The 25724-nt window shown below is 42.7% G+C and overlaps 1 protein-coding gene across 1 annotated transcript in view; it reads left to right on the top strand.

The window, feature by feature from the left end:
• The window catches only part of eml6 (EMAP like 6), a 67569-nt gene extending 45684 nt beyond the window's left edge, over positions 1-21885 (top strand). Inside the window, exons 38-42 of the mRNA XM_024443802.2 lie at positions 5225-5387; positions 10043-10146; positions 17024-17177; positions 17345-17445; positions 17875-21885. Of these exons, the coding sequence (XP_024299570.1) occupies positions 5225-5387; positions 10043-10146; positions 17024-17177; positions 17345-17445; positions 17875-17899 (547 nt within the window). The 3' untranslated portion in view covers positions 17900-21885. The remainder of the gene's footprint in view (positions 1-5224; positions 5388-10042; positions 10147-17023; positions 17178-17344; positions 17446-17874) is intronic.
• The last annotated feature ends 3839 nt before the right edge of the window (positions 21886-25724 follow it).

Raw genomic sequence — 25724 nt, forward strand, 5'->3', positions numbered from 1 at the left:
TGTGACCTTAACCTTAGTTGCCTACTGTCTGTAAGCTGTTAGTGTCTTAACGACCGTTCCACCGGTGTATGTTCCTTAATTGTTTTTGGTTCATTGAACAAGCATGGGAAACAGCGTTTTAACCCTTTACAATGAAGATCTGTGAAGTTATTTGGATTTTTACGAATTATCTTTGAAAGACAGGGTCCCGAAAAAGGCATGTTTCCTTTTTTTCAGAGTTTATTAATTAGTATAATCACCCCTTTTGAGTTTCTTTGACCATGACAAAATATATTTCCCTCTCTGTCCTTTTTTCCACCCAACCATCTATATTTGTAGAATGAGTTGCTTGTAAACAATAGATATTATATTATTTCTCTTTCTGCCATGTAAAAATGTATCTTCTTTTTTATGATCTGCTAGGCCATTACAAGGATAACTTGCTATACTTATTTCTCCACTTACCATAATGATACCCACGTTTCATTTAAACTTACCACAACCAATGTTTGTAAACTTACAATTAGAAGCACCATGATAATTAAGTGTCCATATAGCTGTACCATAATAATTTGCACTGTTAAGCATACTGTAACTGCAACTTTGTAAACCTCCAACTGTCCTAATATTCCACCCACTAAAACCTCCCCCCATATCTAGGTCTGTTGTCACTAAGACCATCAGACCATCTCCCTGACTCATGACGCACCTTTGCGTCCTAAGGCAAACACTTGGCTGCCAATTGGCGTTGGCCAGAGGGAAATATGGGCAGTCCCATGATAACATAATTATCTATGAGGATGCCTAAGAGAACTAACCAAATAACATGGAAAACAGTATGGGAATTTTTTACGGGTTAAATAATAGATAATATTAATATAAATAATAACAGCACAATCTTACATGCATGCTCATATTAAGCATGTCATCCCAGCCTGTTCAGTTCATTGGATTCAATTGTTCATAAAAAATAAATAAAATTAAGAATTGAAAACAACCTACAGTTGAAGTTGGAAGTTTACATACGCTTAGGTTGGAGTCATTAAAACTCGTTTTTCAACCACTCCACAAATTTCTTGTTAACAAACTATAGTTTTGGCAAGTCAGTTAAGATCTACATTGTGCATGTCACAAGTCATTTTTCCAACAATTGTTTACAGACAGATTTTTTACCTGACAATCCACTGTATCACAATTCCAGTGGTTCAGAAGTTTACATACACTAAGTTGACTGTGCCTTTAAACAGCTCGGAAAATTCCAGAAAATCATCTCATGGCTTTAGAAGCTTCTGATAGGCTAATTGACATTATTTGCATCAATTCCCATGACATCATGGGAAAATCAAAAGAAATCATCCAAGACATCAGAAAAACAAATTGTGGACCTCCACAAGTCTGGTTCATCCTTGGGAGCAATTTCCAAATTCCTGAAAGTACCACGTTCATCTGTACAAACAATAGTACGCACGTATAAACACCATGTGACCACACAGCCATCATACCGCTCAGCAAGGAAGAAGCCACTGCTCCAAAACCACCATAAAAAAAGCCAGACTACAATTTTCAACTGCACATGGGGACAAAGATGGTGCTTTTTGGAGAAATGTCCTCTGGGATGAAACAAAAATAGAACAGTTACGCCAAAATGACCATCGTTATGTTTGGAGGAAAAAGGGGGAGGCTTACAAGCCGAAGAACACCATCCCAACCGTGAAGCACGGGGGTGGCAGCATCATGCTGTGGGGGTGCTTTGCTGCAGGAGGGACTGGTGCACTTCAAAAAATAGATGGCATCATGAGGGGAGGAAAATTATGTGGATACATTGAAGCAACATCTCAAGACATGGACAATGACCCCAAGCATACTTCCAAAGCTGTGGCAAAATGGCTTAAGGACAACAAAGTCCAGGTATTGGAGTGGCCATTACAAAGCCCTGACCTCAATCCCATAGAACATTTGTGGGCAGAACTGAAAAAGTGTGTGTGAGCAAGGAGGACTTCAAACCTGACTCAGTTACACCAGCTTTGTCAGGAGGAATGGGCCAAAATTCACCCAACTTATTGTAGGAAGCTTGTGGAAGGCTACCCGCAACGTTTGACCCAAGTAAACAATTTAAAGGCTATGCTACCAAATACTAATTGAGTGTATGTAAACTTCTGACCCATTGGGAATGTGATGAAAGAAATAAGAGCTGAAATAAATAATTCTCTCTACTATTATTCTGACATTTCACATTCTTAAAATCAAGTGGTGATCCTAACTGACCTAAGACAGGGAATTATTACTAGGATTAAGTGTCAGGAATTGTGAAAAACTGAGTTTAAATGTATTTGGCTAAGGTGTATGTAAACTTCCGACTTCAACTGTAAATATATGGCAAGACCAGTCCCTTTTTAATGTCCATTACATGCAAGACACATTTCATGTTTTCCTCATTCTATCCTGTTGTATTCCGACAAAAAAGGAACAAGGAAAAACGAACATAGATTTTAACGGCCACTAATAACTGCAAGTAGAAATGTGTCTTCATCACATTATATCCTGTTGTATCGTTCCATGGCTGTGCCAGAGCCGATTGCAAGCCAACCCCAGGCACTCCCTTATGGGAGGGAATACTCAAGTTCAACTCACAATCGATTCCGACACAGCCACGGCATGACAGCCAAGAACACATGCAGTACTGACAATCCAGATCGAGTAAACTTGTAAAAACCAACCCTCTCTCCACCCTACACATTGTTTTTTATTCCAGTGTTGTTGCTCTATCACCTCGGCTGTTTTACACCTAGGCCTATATCATTAGGATCAAGAATATAAAAGGTAGCATAAATTGCTTATATAGAAAAATATAATATACCTTTCTCTCGCTTAGAGAAGTGCTTCCATAAGCCTATTAATTGTATTAGTTCTACCGTTAACTTGAATGACTTTATCCCAGTGTTAAGCATCCCACACACACTAGAGACAACAACCCTGTTGACGATACCTAAATCCATCCATTTGCCGGTGTGTATCGGAAGAATAATCATCCCGTACATTGTTTTTATATTGAGATGTATTTTTAAATGCAAAAGGGTAATACCAATTATTTTAGGATCGTATAGGGCTATTCCAATAGAGACCCTAGGCAGGTTTTTAATGATATAATCCTTTATCCCATATAGTACATCTATTCATATTTATTATGTTTTATCTTAAAAGCTAATCATTCCGATTCACATCGGCAATCAAGGGCCGCACTATATAACAGCTTTTAAGTCATAATATACCCAACCTCTACAATTAGGACATATCATATTACACAACAGCAAAAACAACCTTGGTATTTCTAATGTACAATCTTCAAATTAAATACATCTAAAATCATAAATAAAAAAAGGTCAGCCTTACCCATCCTCGCCTTCCTCGAAATCAAAACCCGATATTACGTCCATATAGTCCAAGGTTCCATATAGCCTAGTATAGAAACAGGATAAGTTCATCATACCCTTTCTGCATTACCATAAATCCAACCTTATTTTAAGTCCACGGTTCCATAATGCATGAATAAAAACAAAAAATGTTGTTCATGCAAAATAATTGTTTTTGTAAAAAAAAACAATGAATCCATATTTGTATTGTGTAATGTGGTGCAAATATGTATAAGGGACTACTTCAACAGGAGGTAGCTATACTCACAGCCACGTTATAATCTTTGAGTCCTTGAACATTTGATTATTTACATATAATTGATCGACCACTAGACGAACATTCTGCTTCTCTGCTCGGGGCCTTTTGAAATTGGGGTACAGGGCACGTTGTCTCTCCACTATTTCATGAGGAAATTGTTCATTAATAGAGAATGGGGTGTTTTTTAATTCCCTACCCTTTTGTAACAAGGACATTTTCATTTTGTAGTGGGTTAGCATAGCTACGATCGGACGGGGCCTTCCCTCTCCTCTGCTACCAAAACCGTGAGGTCTTCGAAAATCAATTGTTTCCACCTGTTCGTCCGTCATCTTGATATTACGTTTCATGAACACCTTGACTCTTTCCATCGTTGACTGATAGTTTTCGTTTTCATCCTCCTTTATTCCCATTATAACAACATTATTTCTCATACTTCAGCACTTTAGATCAAGTAATTCGCTTTAATAGTTTTATTATCATACTGTAGTGCACGGTAGTTTTCAATATCTTATTTCTTCCATCATTTTATTACTGTAATCCATTCCTCTTTTTAAGGCCTCAACCTCCCCCAAGAGCCCAGGAAATTGATCCAGTTTTTTAAAACTGCTCTCTCAAGCTTGTAAGCAATGCTGTTATCTTATGGAGACATAGTTATAAACACGTCCCCCTCCAATGTTAAGTTTGGAATTTTAGATGACGGCTTTCCTCCTGTTTCGCTCGCAGGACTCGAGGGAACGTCTTCCCTTGTTCGTTTCGATGTATCTGTTCCTTTTTCAAGCATATCAGAATACTGATCAATAAATAGTTCCAGATTCCCTATATTATCCAGAATGCTTTGTTTTGTAGTTATCAGCCAATCCGCAATTTTTGTTATTAATTCATAGGACAAAGTGTGCCTACCATGCTGCCACCTGTCACGTCATCACCCTCTAGAGCCCCCTGACTAGTTGTTTTGATACAGCATCCAAAGTGTAATTAATAACTTCACCAAGCAAAGGTACATTCAATGTCTGCTTTTTTTTTTTACCCGTCTACCAATACATGCCCTTCTTCATACGGCAATGGAAAACCTCCCTGATCTTTGCTTTTGATTCTGTGCATGAAATTCAATGCTTAACCTTACAAATCATTTTATGTGTGGGGTACAGAGATGGGGTAGTCATTACAAAATCATATTAAACACCATTATTGAACACAGAGTGAGCCCATGCAACTTATTGTCTGACTTGTTCAGAACATTTTTACTCCTGAAGTTATTTTGGCTTTGCCACAACAAAGGGGTTGAATACTTAGTGACTGAAGACATTTCAGCTTTTAATTTTCGATTAATTTGTACAAATTTCTAAAAATATAATTCCACTTTGACAGTATGGGGTTTCGTGTGTAGATCAGTGACAAAAAAATCTAAATTGAATGAATTTTAAATTTGGGATGTAACAACAAAATGTGGAAAAAGTCAAAGGGTGTGAATACTTTCTGAAGGCACTGTATTTTTTGTCCAGGACTAGGCTTAATCTATGTCCGGGAAACTGGCCCATACAGTATGGGATTAATCAGGTCAATCTTTGTTATAAAGATTCAGCCCGGACAACCGTCTGCTAGCAGTGGGATCTGTGGACAACGCGGTGGACTTCTACGACCTTACTCTGGGTCCTTCACTCAACCGTATTGGCTACTGCAAGGACATTGCTGGATTTGTCATCCAGATGGACTTTTCGGCTGACAGCAAGTACATCGAGGTAAGACGGGATAATATTTTCATGCTTAAATGTTTGCAGAGAAAAATAGAGACATAATTGATCAAATGGAAAGAGCACTCCTCAATCTATGTTTCTGTGCACTTGGACCCCTCACATTAGTTGTTGTAAACTGAGAGGTGGATCTTGGCAAATTACTATTACTAGTCTGTTCAACCTTTGTTTTGTATCGTCTGAGATTCCTAAAGATTGGAAAGCTGCCACGGCCATCCCCCTCTTCAAAGGGGGAGACACTCTAGACACAAACTGCTACAGACCTATATCTACCCTACCCTGCCTTTCCAAGGTCCTCGAAAGCCAAGTTAACAACCATTTCGAATTCCATCGTACCTTCTCCACTATGCAATCTGGTCCCCGAGCTGGTCACGGGTGTACCTCAGCCACGCTCAAGGTCCTAAATGATATCATAACCACCATCGATAAAAAACAGTACTGGTGCAGCCGTCTTCATCGACCTGGCCAAGGCTTTAGACTCTGTCAATCACCCCATTCTTATCGGCAGACTCAACAGCCTTGGTTTCTCAAATGACTGTCTCGCCGGGTTCACAAACTACTTCTCAGATAGAGTTCAGTGTGTCAAATTGGAGGGGTTGTTGTCCAGACCTCTGGCAGTCTTTATGGGGGTGCCACAGGGTTCAATTCTCGGGCCGATACTTTTCTCTGTATATATCAATGATGTCGCTCTTGCTGCGGGTGATTCTCTGATCCACCTCTACACAGACAACACCAATACCATACTGTATACATCTGTCCCTTCTTTGGACAGTGTTAACCCCGAAACGAGCTTCGATGCCATACAACACTCCTTCTGTGTCCTCCAACTGCTCTTAAACGCTAGTACAACAAAATGCATACTCTTCAAACGATCGCTGCCGGCACCCACCCGCCTGCCTAGCATCACTACTCTGGACGGTTCTGACTTAGAATATGTGGACAACTCTAAATAGCTAGGAGTCTGGCTAGACTGTAAACTCTCCTTCCAGACTTGTATTAAGCATCTCCAATCCAAAAGTACATCTAGAATCGTCTTCCTATTTCGCAACAAAGCCTCCTTCATTCATGCCCTCGTAAAACTGACTATCCTGCCTATCCTTGACTTCGGCAATGTCATTTACAAAATAGCCTCCAACACTCTACTCAGCAAATTGGATGCAGTCTATCACAGTGCCATCTGTTTCGTCACCAAAGCCCCATATATTACCCACCACCGCAACCTGTATGCTCTCGTTGGCTGGTTCTCGCTACATATCCGCCGCCAAACCCACTGGCTCCAGGTCATCTATAAGTCTTTGCTAGGTAAAGTTCCGCCTTATCTCAGCTCACTGGTCACCATAGCAACACCCACCCGTAGCACGCGCTACAGCAGGTATATTTCACTGGTCATCCCCATAGCTAACACCTTCTTTGGTCCCCTTTCCTTCCAGTTCTCTGCTGCCAATGACTGGAACGAATTTCAAAAATCACTGAAGTTGGAGACTTTTATCTCCCTCACTAACTTCAAGCATCAGCTGTCAGAGCAGCTTACCGATCTCTGCAGCTGTACACAGCCCATCTGTAAATAGCCCATGCAACCTACTACCTACCTCATCCCCATCATTGTTTTTTCTGCTCTTTTGCACACCAGTATTTCTACTTGCACATCCTCATCTGCACATCTATCACTCCAGTGTTAATTGCTAAATTGTAATTACTTCGCCACTATGGACTATTTATTGCCTTTACCTCCTTGCTACATTTGCACACACTGTATACAGATTTTCTATTGTGTTATTGACTGTACGTTTGTTTATCCCATGTGTAACTCTGTGTTGTTGTTTTTGTCGCACTGCTTTGCTTTATCTTGGCCAGGTCGCAGTTGTAAATGAGAACTTGTTCTCAACTGGTCTACCTGGTTAAATAAAGGTGAAAAAAATGTACATTGCCTTTGGAAAGTATTCAGAACCCTTGACTTTTTCCACATTTTGTTACGTTACAGCCTTATTCTAAAAATTATTTTTTTAATCCTCAGCCATCTACACCCAATACCTCATAATGACAAAGCGAAAACAGGTTTAGAAATTATGCAAATCTATTTGCAAATAAAAAACAATACCTTATTTACATAAGTATTCAGGCCCTTTGCTATGAGACTCAAAATTGAGCTCGGTTGCATCCTGTTTCCATTGATCATCCTTGAGATGTTTCTACAACTTAATTGGAGTCCACCTGTGGTAAATTCAATTGATTTGACATGATTTTGAAAGGCACACCCCTGTCTATATAATGTCCCACAGTTGACAGTGTATGTCAGAGCGAAAACCAAGCCATGAGGTTGAAGAAATTGTCCATAGAGCTCCGAGTATTATGTAGAGGGGCAGGTCGGGGGAATGGTACCACATTTTTTATTTTACCCTTATTTTTACCAGGTAAGTTGATTCTCATTTACAGCAACGACCTGGGGAATAGTTACAGGGAGATGAGGGGGGATGAATGAGCCAACTGTAAACTGGGGATTATTAGTTGGCCATGATGGTATGAAGGCCAGATTGGGAATTTATCCACGACACCGGGGTTAACACCCATACTCTTACGGACACCAGTTTAACGGCCCATCCGAAAGACAGCACCCTACACAGGGCAATGCCCCAGTCATTGCGCTGGGGCAATAGGATATTTATTTTTTTACCAATTGGTAGTTACATTCTTGTTCCATCACAGCAACTCCCCTACGGACCCCTACGGACTCGAGAGAGAGAGAGAGGCGAAGGTCGAGAGCCATGCGTCCTCCGAAACACTACCCTGTCAAGCCGCACTGCTTCTTTACACACTGCTCGCTTAACCTGGAAGCCAGCCGCACCAATGTGTCGGAGGAAACACCGTCCAACTGGCAACAGAAGTCCGATTGTGGGCGTCCGGCCTGCCACAAGGAGTCGCTAGAGCACGATAGGACAAGGAAATCCCAGCCGGTCAAACCCTCCCCTAACCCGGAAGATGCTGGGCCAATTGTGCGCTGCCTCGTGGGTCTCCCTGTCATGGCCGCTGCGCCACTCGGGAGGCCCCAGGTCCTTCCTAGAGCTGGCCGCCCGGCCAAACTGAGCAATCAGGAGAAGAGCCTTGGTCAGAGAGGTGACCAAGAACCCAATGGTCAATCTGACAGAGCTCCAGAGTTCCTCTGTGGAGATGTGACAACCTTCCAGAAGGACAACCATCTCTGCAGCACTCCACCAATCAGGCCTTTATGGTAGAGTGGCCAGATGTAAGTCAATTCTCAGTAAAATGCACATGACAGCTCACTTGGAGTTTGCCAAAAGTCACCTAAAGGACTCTCAGACTCTGTGAAACAAGATTCTCTGGTCTGATGAAACCAAGATTGAACTTTTTGGCCCGAATGCCAAGCGTCACATCTGGAGGAGCCCTGGCACCATCCCTACGGTGAAACATGGGGGTGGCAGCATCAGCTTCAGGGACGGGGAGACTAGTCAGGATCGAGGCAAAGGTGAACGGAGCAAAGTACAGAGAGATCTTTGATGAAAACCTACCAGAGTGATCAGGACCTCAGACTGGGGCAAAGGTTCACAATCCAACAGGACAACGACCCTAAGCACACAGCCAAGACAACGCAGCAGTGGTTTCAGGACAAGTCTCTGAATGTCCTTGAGTGGCCCAGTCAGAGCCCGGACTTCAACCCAATTAAACATCTCTGGAGAGACCTGAAAATAGTTGTGCAGCGACGCTCCCTATCCAACCTGACAGAGCTTGAGAGGATCTGCAGAGAAGAATGGGAGAATCTCTCCAAATACAGGTGTGCCAAGCTTGCAGCATCATACCCAAGAAGACCCGAGGCTGTAATCGCTGCCAAAGGTGCTTCAACAAAGTACTCTCAAAGTACTGAGTAAAGGGTCTCAATTTTATATTTTTGTATATAAATTAGCAAACATTTCTAAAAACCTGTTTTTGCTTTGTCATTCATGGGGTATTGTGTGTAGATTGGAAGAGAAAAACAAGTTAATCTATTTTAGAATAAGGCTGTAACGTAACAAAATGTGGAAAAAGTTAATGGGTCTGAATACTTTCAGAATGCACTGTACCTAACATGGAGTTAATTGAATTATGTGGTAATAAATGTTTTACTCACCTGAAAAGTTATTATGTTATCTGTTCAACAGCTTTATTATGTTATCTGGCAAGTTATAATTAAAGAGGCAATCTGTGTTTCAAACAACAATAAAGCAGTAACCCGCCACTTTCTAAGTAAACAGCGGAAGGATGGGGCTTGAGAAATGTAACCACTCTCAAATTCATAGACGGAGCTATGGATGCAAGGATGGGCCATTTATGAGATCAAAACGATAGCTAAAGCCTTTACTGTGTTTCATTACAATGACATTATTTACCAACAGTGGAGTGAAACAAGCTTATATTTTGGGTTGTGTTGGACTAAGACTGCTGAACTAAGCTCATGGACGTCATTCATTTTTAAAGTCTAAAAATGGATGTGTCAATCCCAGATTGCCCCTTTTAACTGGTTTAATTGTATTATTAATGAAAAGGTTATATTACTGAAAGTTATTACATTAACCTGTGTTAATAATACGTTATCCATTGTTACAACCCCTCTTCACCTCACAGTAGCTGAATTGCGTGGGATGTCATTACAGGTATCCACAGGTACGTACAGTCGGCAGGTCCATGAGGTTCCATCAGGAAAGATGGTAGCTGAGCAATCTGTTATTGAAAGGATCACCTGGGCCACCTGGACAAGGTAAGATGCTTCAAGATCTAAAACAGGTAAATTACAGTTGTAATATGTTCATATTTATGTTCTAAAACAGCTTGCACAGAACGTTCCCATAACATTCCCTAAAGGTTCTCATTTGGTGATTTGAAAAATAACTTTTCCACAATGTTCAGGGAACTAAAAATGTGTTCTTCAGACATTGGATAACATGACTACAGGGACAGTTGAAATCGGCGATGGGGCACCATTTTTTTTAGGTTCTTGCATTGAAATTATATTGAATTCTGCTTATATCACGCTATACAACAATACATTTAAGTTCAAATGCTTTTGACTAAGAAGTGACAGGTTGGTGTGAAAATCTCTGCTGCGCTCTATCAGCACCATGTATAGCGCCCTACAAACTAAAGCAAGATTTGATTAAAAAAACAACCAGCAACATTGTTTTCTTACCTTTTCTGAAGAGCCACAGTGTCCTTAAAAACAGCCTATAACTAATTACAAAAACACTTCCTTGTGTTTCGAAAAATAGAGCCTATTGTTATAGCCTTTTGTTTGATTGTTTTTAACTTTCCTAAAACAAAAATTGTCCACCTCATGGTTCAGCTGTCAGAGATTTGAGCACTAAATACATCAGGGCATTGCATGCATCGACCAATTGGCGTAAGTATTAAAAAAGAGAATGGCCTCTCCAGTGGCACAGCGGTCTAAGGGGTTTGATCCCAGGCTAGGTCACAACCGGCTGTGACCGGGAGTCCCTTAGGGCGTTGCACAATTGGCCCAGTGTTGTCCATGTTAGGGGAGGGTTTGGCCGGGGGGGCTTTACTTGGCTCATCGTGCTCTAGCGACTCCTTGTGGTGGGCCGGGTGCCTGCAGGCTGACTACGATCGTCAGCTGACGGTATTTCCTCCAATACATGGGTATAGCTGGCTTCCGGGTTAAGGGAGCGGGTGTTAAGAAGCACGGCTTGGGGGGCGGTCATGTTTCATGGGACGCATGACTAGACCTTCGCCTCTCCCAAGTCTGTTGAGGAGTTGCATTGAAGAGACAAGATCATAATTGGATATCACGAAATTGGGGAGAAAAAGGGGGTAAAAATTACACAAAGAGAATCAGAGGGAGTGGGGGAGGCGGCATGCTACGACACGGACATGAATTTCTTATTCTTGTCTGCTATACAGATATAGGCTTACAGAAGGAGGCTAATTCGTACATTTTCTAATTCGAATATTGTTTATGAGGATAAGCATTATATTGTGTGATTATAGCAGAAACTCAGGTAGGCCTAAAACATTCATCCACACCCCAGTTCAGCTGTCGGTCATTTAAAGAGCCTGTGTGCACTGCCTTCATACCATATGCCTGCAGTATATTAGGCTAATAGCCACACCAAACCTTTGCAAAAGTTTCTAAACTTTATAAGAGCAGTATCAAAAGTAATTCAAGCCATTGTTTCTAGGGAAAAACGAGCAGGATATTATATTGCGGCAAACCCAACATTACAGATGGAACTTAATTTGGCCAAAGAAAAGGGCTTAACAGAATGAAAAAAACAACACTTGTGAACTGATTTAAACCTTCACAAAATTTTGAACAGGCTATATTGCAGCAATTACCAAGAAAGGCTAGTGTCTAACGTACTCAACAAATGACAGAAATAGGCTAATGATATTTGTTTTATGACAGGCCTTTACTTATAATCTTCAACTAAATACAGAGCACACAATTAAAAAGACAGATCAAACTTATTTTAACAAAATTAAACAAAACACATTTTGAATATAAAAAATAACTGGTTTGGATTAATAGATAGGCCTACAATAATAACAATGATATACAATAATGTTAAAACATTTATAAATATTTAAATATGAAAACATTTATAAATGAATGTTCCAAAATTACAAATTAAAACACTTGTAGCAGGGCTCCAGACTAACATTTCCCCTGGTGGCACTGGGGCCACTAAGTTTTTCAGTTGGTGGCACCAGCCCATGATTTGGTCGCACCAATTTATTTTCAGGCAAAACGCATTAGTACGCCTATCATCTTATAAAGTAATACTCAGTGATTTACAAAAAATTATGTAATAGACTACTTAGATGGTAGTGAAAAAATGTGTTATTGTAACGGTTTTCTAGTGGTGATGAAGGAGAGTCGGACCAAACTGCAGCGTGTCGATTGCGATCCATGTTTAATACAACAAAGAAACACGAACTTACAAAAAACAATAAACGAAACCGAAACAGCCTATCTGGTGCAAACTAACAGCGAGTACACATAGGACACTAAGGACAATCACCCACGACAAACTCAAAGAATATGGCTGCCTAAATATGGTTCCCAATCACCTGCCTCTGATTGAGAACCACTCCAGACAGCCATAGACTTTGCTAGACAACCCACTAAGCTACAATCCCAATACCACCACCAAAACCCCAAGACAAACACACCACAATTACAAAAACCCCATGCCACACCCTGGCCTGACCAAATACATAAAGATAAACACAAAATACTTTGACCAGGGCGTGACAGAACCCCCCTAAGGTGCGGACTCCCGAACGCACCTCAAAACAATAGGGAGGGTCCGGGTGGGCGTCTGTCCATGGTGGCGGCTCCGGCGCGGGGACGTGGACCCCACTCATTTAATGTCTTAGTCCCCTCTCCCTTCGTCCCTGGATAGTCCACCCTCGCCGCCGACCATGGCCTAGTAGTCCTCACCCAGAACCCCACTGGACTGAGGAGCAGATCGGGACTGAGGGGAAGCTCGGGAGTGAGGGGAAGCTCGGGAGTGAGGGGAAGCTCGGGAGTGAGAGAAAGCTCGGGAGTGAGAGAAAGCTCGGGAGTGAGAGGAAGCTCGGGAGTGAGAGGAAGCTCGGGAGTGAGAGGAAGCTCGGGAGTGAGAGGAAGCTCGGGAGTGAGAGGAAGCTCGGGAGTGAGAGGAAGCTCGGGAGTGAGAGGAAGCTCAGGCACGTAGATAGATCTACCAGCTCCTGGCTGGCTGGTGGTTCCGGCAGATCCTGGCTGACTGGCACTTCTGGCGGATCCTGGCAGACTGGCGGATCCTGGCTGACTGGCGGATCCTGGCAGACTGGCAGTTCTGGCGGATCCTGGCTGACTGGTGGATCCTGGCAGACTGGCGGATCCTGGCAGACTGGCACTTCTGGCGGATCCTGGCAGACTGGCGGATCCTGGCCGACTGGCGGATCCTGGCCGACTGGCGGATCCTGGCCGACTGGCGGATCCTGGCCGACTGGCGGATCCTGGCAGACTGGCGGATCCTGGCTGAATGGCGGATCTAACTGATCCTGGCAGACTGGCGGATCCTGGCTGACTGGCAGATCCTGGCCGACTGGCAGTTCTGGCGGATCCTGGCCGACTGGCGGATCCTGGCCGACTGGCGGATCCTGGTCGACTGGCGGATCCTGGTCGACTGGCGGATCCTGGTCGACTGGCAGTTCTGGCAGATCCCGGCTGACTGGCGGATCTGGAAGAGTCTGATTGACTGGCAGATCTGGAAGAGTCTGGTTGACTGGCAGATCTGGAAGAGTCTGGTTGACTGGCAGATCTGGAAGAGTCTGGTTGACTGGCAGATCTGGTAGAGTCTGGCTGACTGGCAGATCTGGCGGCGCTGGGCAGACTGGCGACGCTGGGCAGACTGGCGGTGCTGGGCAGACTGGCGGTGCTGGGCAGACTGGCGGTGCTGGGCAGACTGGCGGCGCTGGGCAGACTGGTGACGCTGGGCAGACGGCACTGGCGGCGCTGGGCAGACTGGCGGCACTAGCTGCTCCATATAGGCTGACAGCTCTGGCGGCTTCTTACAGACTGACAGCTCTGGCGGCTCCGTGCTGACTGGCTGCTCCTTGCAGCCTGGCAGCTCCTTGCAGACTGACAGCTCCGTGCAGACTGACAGCTCCGTGCAGACTGACAGCTCCTTGCAGACTGACAGCTCCTTGCAGACTGACAGCTCCTTGCAGACTGGCTGCTCCATGCAGACTGGCTGCTCTATGCAGACTGACATCTCTGGCTGCTTCATGCAGACTGACAGCTCTGGCTGCTCCATGTAGGCTGACAGCTCTGGCGGCTCCGTGCAGACTGGCAGCTCCTTACAGACTGGCAGCTCCGTGCAGACTGCCAGCTCCGTGCAGACTGGCAGCTCCGTGCAGACTGACAGCTCCTTGCAGACTGGCTGCTCCATGCAGACTGGCTGCTCCATGCAGACTGACATCTCTGGCTGCTTCATGCAGACTGACAGCTCTGGCTGCTCCATGCAGACTGGCAGCTCCGTGCAGACTGGCAGCTCCGTGCAGACTGGCTGCTCTATGCAGACTGACATCTCTGGCTGCTTCATGCAGACTGACAGCTCTGGCTGCTCCATGTAGGCTGACAGCTCTGGCGGCTCCGTGCAGACTGGCAGCTCCTTACAGACTGGCAGCTCCGTGCAGACTGGCAGCTCCGTGCAGACTGGCAGCTCCGTGCAGACTGGCAGCTCCGTGCAGACTGGCAGCTCCGTGCAGACTGGCAGCTCCGTGCAGACTGGCTGCTCCGTGCAGACTGACTGCTCCATGCAGACTGACTGCTCCATGCAGACTGACATCTCTGGCTGCTTCATGCAGACTGACAGCTCTGGCTGCTCCATGTAGGCTGGCAGCTCCGTGCAGACTGGCAGCTCCGTGCAGACTGGCAGCTCCGTGCAGACCGGCAGCTCCGTGCAGACCGGCAGCTCCGTGCAGACCGGCAGCTCCGTGCAGACCGGCAGCTCCGTGCAGACCGGCAGCTCCGTGCAGACCGGCAGCTCCTTACAGACTGGCAGCTCCTTGTAGACTGGCTGCGCTGAACAGGCGGGAGACTCCGGCCGCGCAGGAGAGGAGAAAGGCTCTGGCTGCGCTGAACAGGCGGGAGACTCCAGCAGCGCTGTAGAGGAGAAAAGCTCCGGCAGCGCTGAACAGGTGGGACGCACTGTAGGCCTGATGCGTGGTGCTGGCACTGGTATGCCGTGCATGCTATGCCAAGCCCACACCTTTCTTTCTACTCTGTCCAATACATCCTCCACACTCTCAGACTCAGCACTCTGCTTCGCCGACAGCTCCAATTCCATCCATGGCTCTGCCCAGGGTCCTTGTCCGTCAAGGATCTCCTCCCAAGTCCATTTATCCAAAGAGTGCAGCCTCTCCCAATGCTGCTGCTACCTCTGTTGCTTCTCCTGCTGCTGCCTTTGCTCCTGCTGCTGCCTTTGCTGCTGCTGCTGTTGCTCCTGCTGCACCTGTCGCTTCTCCTGCTGCTGCTGTTGCTGCTGCCTCTGTTTACCACGCCGCTTGGTCCTTGGTTGGTGGGTGATTCTGTAACGGTTTTCTAGTGGTGATGAAGGAGAGTCGGACCAAACTGCAGCGTGTCGATTGCGATCCATGTTTAATACAACAAAGAAACACAAACTTACAAAAAACAATAAACGAAACCGAAACAGCCTATCTGGTGCAAACTAACAGAGAGTACACATAGGACACTAAGGACAATCACCCACGACAAACTCAAAGAATATGGCTGCCTAAATATGGTTCCCAATCAGAGACAACGATAAGCACCTGCCTCTGATTGAGAACCACTCCAGACAGCCATAGACTTTGCTAGACAACCCACTAAGCTACAATCCCAATACCACCACCAAAACCCCAAGACAAACACACCACAATTACCAAAACCCCATGCCACACCCTGGCCTGACCAAATACATAAAGATAAACACAAAATACTTTGACCAGGGCGTGACAGTTATTTCATCATTTTGTGATGTTTTGATTCAAAATATTTTAATGTGCATCCTAATCCAGTAATTGTCATGCATTTTGGGTAGACAATTATGCTATTGTTACTGTTAAAATAGTGTTCCTGAATTTTCACATTTTTGGGGGGTTCAGTAAAAATGAATTTGCATGCATCTTTATGTACTCTAATAGCATAGCCTAATTTATTTGGGGCCAATTCACCACCTGAGTATGTAAACTCAAAACACATGAGTTAGATAACAAACTCTAAAGATAATACCACTCATAGTAGCCATCTATTAATCTAACAGTACATTTAATGTCCCAAAAAACTTGTCGCCTACTGTCCAATGAGACCTATGGCCGCAGTCTGGAGCCTTGCTTTTGTAGGCTTTTCACTATAGGCATACTCTCTCAATGTTGTTGAATTAATGTCAATGAAAAAGGCCTCCTTTCTCTCTCTCGTCAGCAGCAGGGCATCCCCGGCCAACTTGGCTGGCTACAATTGTATTTACCGGCTTTTCATTTATTTTGTCGGCCAAAAAGACAGCATTTACCAGCTAACGGAAACCCTGTTCCCCAGTGGCTTTCTAAAGCCCGCCTACACCCACTGCAGCGTTCTCTGTTCATTGTGCTGACACAGCGCAGTGGAGATACAGATTTTGCGGCAACCTCTCACTCAATCATTTGAACTGTTTTGCTATTTTTACATAGGGACATCAAACTTAAACTGATGGGGCACAAATTTCAACTGAGGGTGCTAAGCCACCTTTTGCCCCCTCGTGGAGCCGGGTACGGATTTCTTGCTAGCAGCTTGACACTCTAAAATTTAACATTTTCTACTGCTGTATTTTATTAGTCTGTCAAGACGGACCGTAAACGTTTAGCTGACCAGCGCACATGAGTTTTGGTTCTGGGTCTGATATGTATTATATTGATTTGTGCCCAAAGTCATTATCAGTTAAGTACACTGATGATACACATGATTCCATTTGATGACTCAACTTCGATCATTATAATAAATATATAATGCCAGTATTCAACATGTACAGACCACCCCCAATATTATGCCATATATTTTTCGTCAATTAACGTTACGTTTTTAAAGTAAACAACCATTCTGCTTGCTTTCACAGTGTACTAGGAGATGAGGTGCTGGGGGTGTGGCCGCGAAATGCTGAAAAGGCTGACGTCAATTGTGCTTGCGTCTCTCATGCCGGCCTCAATGTAGTCACCGGGGATGACTTTGGCCTCGTCAAGCTATTTGACTTTCCATGCATAGAAAAATTTGTGAGCATTTTCCTTGTGACTACCAATGTACACCCATTTTATTGATATTATAAAATGAACCCCATAGTCTTAGACTTGAGAATGTGAATATGTATATTTTCTTCAGTTGAAATACTAATTATTCTACTTAGATGCTTAAATAGTTAAATTATTATATCTTTTCATAGGCCAAACACAAGCGCTACTTCGGCCACTCGGCTCATGTGACAAATATTCGTTTCTCCTACGATGACAAATATGTGATCAGTGCAGGCGGCAATGACTGCAGGTAAGTAAAAGACAAATAATTATATGTATGTAACCATGATTCCCTGAGGGAGGGGAATGAGACAACTTTAAGTATGAGATATCCCACAGATGTCAGATGTAACAAAAAGTTTCCCAAGAGATATAAAGATGTGGCACAATAAGTTTAGACTCCATAATGAGCAATGAGGACAGGGCTATACTAGTAGAACTATCTGGGTAGTGTTCAATAGGTACCAATCTTCTGTTTCAAAACTTCCCTAACAAACTCGACCCTGGTGTTATGTTCCGTTCCATTCCCCTTCTTCAGGGAACCAATATTACACACTAAAATGGATGGCTTAACTATTTACTCTGTTATGCCGATTGAACCGAATAAAAGGAATTGAATATACAATTATGAGATTCAAAAATAATTATTACTAATATTACTTTTGTTTCTCGCACACAGTTTGTTTGTATGGAAATGCCTGTGATTAAGTGTCACCAATTCTCACTGGATCTCTTCAGATGCAAAGAAAGGATCCGGATGCCTCAATATGAGCTGCTGCATGCCTGAAATGCTGCATTTACACATTTGTGAACTAATAATAACCTTGACCAACGCAAATTAGCTCTAAACTGGAATCAAGGAAACAACATTGCTATTGTGATAGAACATACAGTTCTCTAAATGTTGACTGATTGATTGTCATCTGGTGGTACATGGCAATGTCTCAGGGGATACAGTACTTAATATGTTATGAATATAATTCCGTTTGTTAATTCCCGTATTACACTTGAAGTTTTAGGAATAATGAATTGTGATTGTGAAAATTGATTTATTTGCGCAAATAAGTACACTGTATTGATAATAATGAGTGTAAACAATTTTTATTACAGAGACAAATCTCAGTGATATAGAGCAAGTTTCAGAAATGCGATGAGAATCTGTTTCATCGACAGTGTGATATTTTGGAAGTGAAAAATATAGGTTACAATTATACTGTAAAACATATTAGGCGTATTCACTGAGAGTAATGTAAGGCACAACATTCAAAAGGACATATTTCAGAGGGTCAAATGGTGTTGTACTACCCAAATTTGTTGTTCAACTTTTTTCCCCCATGCTTAACACGTGAAATGGCAAGAACCATGGTCAAGTCAATTTGTTATACAAACACGTTCTTCAGCCATTAATGCATGATGTTTAAGTGCCTTTAAGAAATTATTCTCAAATGATCACTTGACATTTTTTATACCGTTCTGGTGCTATAGAACATGTAGTCATAGGGCTTTTATAAAGTTAGTCGTACTGATATGTTATGTATGTTTTTTTCTTATTATTCTTGTACATTGACCAAAACATATTATACTCTTACTTGCAGCTTTTCCTCTTAAAATATATCCAAACGCATGGAACTCAGGAGCCATACAAGGCATTAAAGGGGAACTATAACTAAAAGTCATGACTTGACATTGTGCCCCCTAAAGATACCATTAAGTGGCCATTCCTGCCAATCAACATGTTTCTATATCCATGGTGAATTGTCCAAAATAACCATACAATTAAACAAAAAAAAAGCATTTAATCCAACTATCATTTTTAGTTGAAATACCCTTTTTAGTACTGTGATAAAGTTTATTGTACAATTTTCAATGTGCACTTTGTTTTTGTTATTGTATCGACTTTGGCTGGGATTCAATATAAGGTGTTTTATAGAGCAACACACTCTTTAGTCAACATCGGCAGCGTTTACCATGAATGTGCTCTCCGCAAATGACTGGAACGTTGCCTTTAAACGGTGCATTGTCAGCTGCACTGCTCTATAATGCACATTGGATTGAATACCATCTTTTATTTCCTAAGAATATGTTTAGTATGCAACATGCCAATCAGAAAAGCAGTCAGTGGGCCTCAATCTTCACATGGACAGAAATGTTGTGTATTTGTTGTTTAGAAAACGAATTTGTAAAACCCATGCTTATCAAACATGCATAAATACCTTAATCTATTTTAAGGGAGAATGTGAGTCAAGGACAAGAATCATTGAAAGACAGAAAGTGAATAATTAGTTGATTATGAGATGACAAGTTTTTTTAAATTAAATACATATTTGAATTGTTACTGTCCAAATGCATACATGATGCATACATGTCAGTAGTTAGGAACTTAAGTGTTGTCATTTATTAACGAGTTCTAGTTCTCTGAAAAGGCCATTGCGGAAAAACCACATGTGGATCACCTGAAGTGTTCTAAAAACACGTTTTCATGTGATCACATGTGAAAATGTGATCATGTGACGTGTTCCAAAAACACACATTTTCACATGAGAAATGTCACATATCTATCTACATGTGAAATCATGTTTTTTCTGTAAGGGGGGTATTTGTGTGCACCAAAAAACTAACTGAGCATTTAAAAAAATCTGCAAACTGAAATGTTCGTGAAACAATATACATTATTAGCCTAAACACAAATTTGTTTTTGATAAATGAGACCCACTTTGTGGAAATGTCTTTTTCTGCTTATTGTCTACCTTCATTTTTATGTCCATGCCATTCTTGCTGACATACACACTGACCTGACACAACTTTGAGCTGGGTCGTGTACATGAGGAAACACCGCTATGCAACGGAAAACAAACAATTGTTTTTTATTGGACCAGTGCAGGTAGTCCCTCCAAGTTTCAGTCGGCTTTCTTCAGTTTGGTGCTGAATGAACACAACCCTGATGTTCTTTTGGCAATAGAATTGATTAGAAAATGATTTGGCTATCAATGTGATATTGTTGTGCGTGTGTGTGTGTTTGTTTTAGATGAACTTTGGTACAGTTGTCTGCATTGTAGTTTTTGTAATATGTCCAGGTTATTCAATATTTATATAGTAATGTAAAAAGCATGAATTTATTCAGACATTCCAAATCTATGTGGTGACCGGTAATACATTTATGATAAAAGTATGTTTTCAAAATGAAATAGAACAAGTAAGTGATGGGGGGTGTAGTGCGCCAAGAAGTCCCCCCAAAGTGGTTTATTTTCATAGAACTGCGCAACCAAATAGTCTGTTCTGTTCATACCTGTACAATGTCTACTGGCCATGGATACTTGCCATCATCTGAAGTTGCTACCCTCCAGGCAGAATTTGATTGAGTCAACATAGTTTCTTCATTACTCAACATACATCAACATGTCTAGTTGGTTACATTTTCTAATTCATTCATTCATTTTTGTCTCATTGAAACACACATTTATCTTGTACCAAAACCGTATGTTGAACAGACATTTTTGCCTGGCAGGTAGCTTTACTTGCCAACTGATTAACAATCATTCATCCAGTTTTGTCTAAGGGCTGGATTCAATCCATGTTGTGGATATATCACAGAAGATCTGCGTTAAAATATAAGGTCATTTCTGATTGAGCCGACATATGCAGCGGTTACCGTGAATGCAGCCTCCACGTACACGGCGACATTGCCTTTAAATTTCAATCAAGCTTTAACATGGATTGAATCCAGATCTTCTGCGATAAGGATTGAATCTAGCCCTAACTTTGTTTTGGAAACAAGGTCAAACAAACATGGGGGAGTGTTTGACAGGTGTTGCCACTTGTCATTCCATCACTGTAACTAGAGGCGTCATGCAGGCACCCCAAAAATCTGAGGGGCACAAAGTACGTGAGGATGGCTGGGGGGGTGGAGAATTTGAGAAGTTGAAGAATGTTGTATTTTCAAACACCTGAAACAGCTTTTTCCTGCAAACCAAAGCCATAACCATTATGCTTAATTATTAATTGCATATCTAAGCATACCTCTTGAGTATCCTCCTGACTGGTGGTTATTTTTTTAAAGAAACTAAATATCCTTCTCTGCATGAATCTGGGTAAAAGTTTGAAAGGAATGTGAGTCTCATTTATTTTACTAGGCAAGTCAGTTAAGAACATATTCTTATTTTCAATGACAGCTTAGGAACAGTGGGTTTACTACCTTGTTCAGGGGCAGAAAGACAGATTTGTACCTTGTCAGCTCAGGGATTTGAACTTGCAACCTTTCGGTTACTAGTCCAACGCTCTGCCCACTAGGCTACGCTGCTGCTTGCTTTTGTAATGTCTGCCAACCTTGCCAGGAGGCATGCCAGCTAAGATAGTTAGACAAGCTAGCTATTCTAACTGGATTGATAGCCCGAAATGGTTAGGTTCCCAATCTCATAACTATCTGGGCTAGCTAAAGCCAACATCATAAAATTGCTAGGTGGCTGGTAGTATTACAGAGAAACAACAACAACAAAAAATATACATTTTTTTTGTATTATTTATATATATATTTTTCAATCTGAGGGCATGACGCCTCTGAGTCTAACAATCTGTTATCTAAAACACATCCACTTCCAGTTGACTGATCAGAATCAAGTATTCAACAAAGCCAATGTATGTAAAAAAAATAACCAATGGTTTCAAAAGTGAATTAAATGAGGTATTGAGTGATCATCTTTGTCTTTCTATTCGTCTTTGTCTTCCAATTATTGTAATTGTCTACCCATATTATTTTTCAGACAGCTACATAGAAACACTTTTGTAAGACTTCACCTTTTTAGGGTGAATGAAAAAAAGTTACAACACAATCTCTGTTTAGTGTTATTACAACAGTCCTATGGCATTCTTTATGAGACTGCTTAAAGATCCTGTTAACAGTTGATGTTATTCTTAAATAACACAGAGCCCAAAGCAAATCAGGGAGAGAAGGACAAATCATAGATGTTATGCTGAGAAGTAGACGTTCAGTCTTTCCTGTCTTCAGTTTTTCTCCACAGAACAAAGCAACAGGATGTAATGTATAACCCCCCCACCCTAGCCTGTGGTTTACCAATCAGAAGTCCTTGCAGTACAACTGGGCCAATGGCCAAATAACAAGTATCCTGCTCCAGACTCAATGTACAGACCGATGACTGACATTCCACAGATTCTAAACAGATGTTGAACTGAAAATCAACTACTTTCATTGATAATTCCCTATTGATCGTTAGTACTCTCTCATCGTCTAGTACTGTATTGACCTCTCGTCCTCTGCGTTGTGTATTTATCTTCAAAATATTCTTATAGTCCTGAACAGTCATTCTGAGCAGTGTTGCAGATTTTTGATTTTTGCAATTTGTTCGTCATTGGCAGCAGAGAACTGGAGGTAAAGGCGGCCAAAGTAAGTGTTGTCAATGGGGGTGACGATTGAAATATACCTGCTGGAGCGCATGCCACTGGTGGGTGTTGCTATGGTGACCATTGAGCTGAGATAAGGTGGGGCTTTACCTAACAAAGACTTATAGATGACCTGGAACCAGTGGCTTTAGTGACGAATAGGTAGTGAGGGCCAGCCAACGAGAGAAAATAGGTGGTGGGTAGTTTGAGGTGGTGTGTAGTTTAAGGGGTGGTGGGTAGTTTAAGGGGCTTTGGTGACAAAACAGATGGCACTGTGATAGACGACATCCAGTTTGCTGAGTAGAGTGTTAGAGGCTATTTTGTAAATGACATCGCCGAAGTCAAGATTCAGTAGGATAGTCAGTTTTACAAGGGGATGTTTTAAAAATAAAAATAAATTACCTTTATTTATACAGGTTTTTTCTCATTGAGATAACATCTCTTTTCCAAGAGAGACCTGATCAAATAGCAGCAGAGGGAACAACGTTTCAGACAAAACAACTTACATACACTAACACAGCATTAAACAAAACTATAAGCACACATACAGTACAACAAAAAACAAGCGTTGTTTGGCAGCATGAGTGAAGGAGGCTTTGTTGCGAAATAGGAAGCCGATTCTAGATTTAATTTTGGATTGGAGATGCTTAATATAGGTCTGGAAGGAGAGTTTACAGGCTAACCAGACACCTAGGTATTTGTAGTTGCCCACATATTCAGAATTCAGTCAGAACCGTCCAGAGTAGTGATGCTAGTCGGGTGGGCGGGTGCGGGCAACAATCGGTTGAAGAGCATGCATTTAGTTTTACTAGAATTTAAAAGCAGTTGGAGGCCACGGTAGAAGTGTTGTATGGCATTGAAGCTCGTTTGGAGGTTTGTTAACACAGTGTCCAAAGAAGGGCCAGATGTATACAGAATGGTGTCGTCTGCATAGAGGTGGATCAGCAAGAGCGATATCATTGATATATACAGAGAAAAGAGTCGGCCTGAGAATTGAACCCTGTGGCACCCCCATAGAGACTGCTAGAGGTCCGGACAACAGCCCCTCTGATTTGACACACTGAACTCTATCTGAGAAGTAGTAGGTGAACCAGGCGAGGCAGTGATTTGAGAAACCAAGGCTATTGAGTCTGCAGATAAGTATGCGGTTATTGACAGAGTCGAAAGCCTTGGCCAGGTCGATGAAGACGGCCGCACAGTACTGTCTTTTTATCAATGGTGAATATGATATTGTTTAGGACCTTGAGCGTGGCGGAAACAAGATTGCATCGCGGAGAAGGTACGGTGGGATTCGAAATGGCCGGTGACCTGTTTGTTAACTGGGCTTTCAAAGATTTTAGAAAGGTAGGGCAGGATGGATATAGGTCTATAACAATTTGGGTCTAGAGAGTCTCCCCCTTTGAAGAGGGGGATGACCACGACAGCTTTCCAACCTTTGGGGATCTCAGATGATACAAAAGAGAGGTTGAACAGGCTACTAATAGGGGTTGCAACAATTTTGGCTGGTAATTTTTAGAAAGAGAGGGTCCAGATTGTCTAGCCCAGCTGATTTGTATGGATACATATTTTGCAGCTCTTTCAGAATATCAGCTGTCTGGATTTGGGTGAAGGAGAAGCGGGGGGTGGGGCTTGGGCAAGTTGCTGCAGGGGGTGATGAAATGTTGGCTGGGGTATGGGTAGCCAGGTGGAAAGCATGGCCAGAAAAATGCTTATTAAAATTATCGATTATCGTAGATTTATCGGTGGTGACAGTGTTTCCTAGCCTCAGTGCAGTGGGCATTTGGGAGGAGGTGCTCTTATTCTTCATGGACTTTACATTGTCCCAAAAGTTTTTGGAATTAGTGCTATAGGATGCACATTTCTGTTTGAAAACGCTAGCCTTAGCTTTCCTAACTGACTGTGTATATTGGTTCCTGACTTCCCTGAAAAGTTGCATATCGCAGGGTTTATTCGATGCTAATGCAGGATGCCACAGAATGTTTTTGTGCTGGTCAAGGACAGTCAAATCTGAGGTGAACCAAGGGCTATATCTGTTCTTAGATTTACATTTTTTGAATAGGGCATGCTTATTTAAGATGGCTAGGAAAGCCCTTTTAAAAGCAACCAGGCATCCTCTACTGACGGGATGAGGTCAATATCCTTCCAGGATACCCGGGCCAGGTCGATTAGAAATGCCTGCTCGCTGAAGTGTTTTAGGGAGCGTTTGACAGTGATGAGGAGTGGACGTTTGACCGTGGACCCATTACGCATGCAGGCAATGAGGCAGTGATCGCTAAGATCCTGGTTGAAGAGAGCAGAGGTGTATTTAGAGGGCAAGTTGGTCAGGATGATATCTAAGAGGGTGCCCATGGTTATGGATTTAGGGTTGTACTTGGTAGGTTCCTTGATCATTTGTGTTAGATTGAGGGCATCTAGCTTAGATTGTAGGACGGCCGGGGTGTAAAGCATATCCCAGTTTAGGTCACCTAACAGTAGGAACTCTAAAGATAGATGGGGGATAATTAATTCACATATGGTGTCCAGGGCACAGCTGGGAGCTGAGGGGGGTCTATAACAAGTGGCAACGGTGAGAGACTTGTTTCTGGAAAGGTGGATATTTAAAAGTAGAAGCTCAAATTCTTTGGGCACAGACCTGGATAGTATGACAGAACTCTGCAGACTATCTCTGCAGTAGATACAGGAGAGGGCTCAGAACGGGGCCCCAGTGTTGAGGATCAGCGGGGAGGAGATGTTGTTGCCTACCCTCAACTACACCCCCTTTGGGCGGTAAGCAAATTGGAGTGGCAGTTCTATCTTGTCAGGCAGTTCTATCTTGTCAGAAAATGCAGTTGGGGGTGGAAATTTCCGATTTGTTTGTGGCCTTCCTAAGCCAGGATTCAGACACGGCTAGGACATCAGGGTTGGCGGAGTGTGCTAAAGCAGTGAATAAAACAAATTTAGGAGGAAGCTTCTGATGTTAACATGCATGAAAGGCTTTTACAAGGAAAATTACTATTTACACGGACAAGACAAGACAAAACACACGTCCGACTGCTACGTCATCTTGGATTAGAAAAGGATAAGTTCCTCCATTTCTTTTTGTTTTTCCTCTTAACTTATTCTGTGACTCTATGTTGTAGTTGTTTTTGCTATCTA

The sequence above is a fragment of the Oncorhynchus tshawytscha genome, linkage group LG02 (genome assembly GCF_018296145.1).
Source record: "Oncorhynchus tshawytscha isolate Ot180627B linkage group LG02, Otsh_v2.0, whole genome shotgun sequence".
Taxonomy (NCBI): domain Eukaryota; kingdom Metazoa; phylum Chordata; class Actinopteri; order Salmoniformes; family Salmonidae; genus Oncorhynchus; species Oncorhynchus tshawytscha.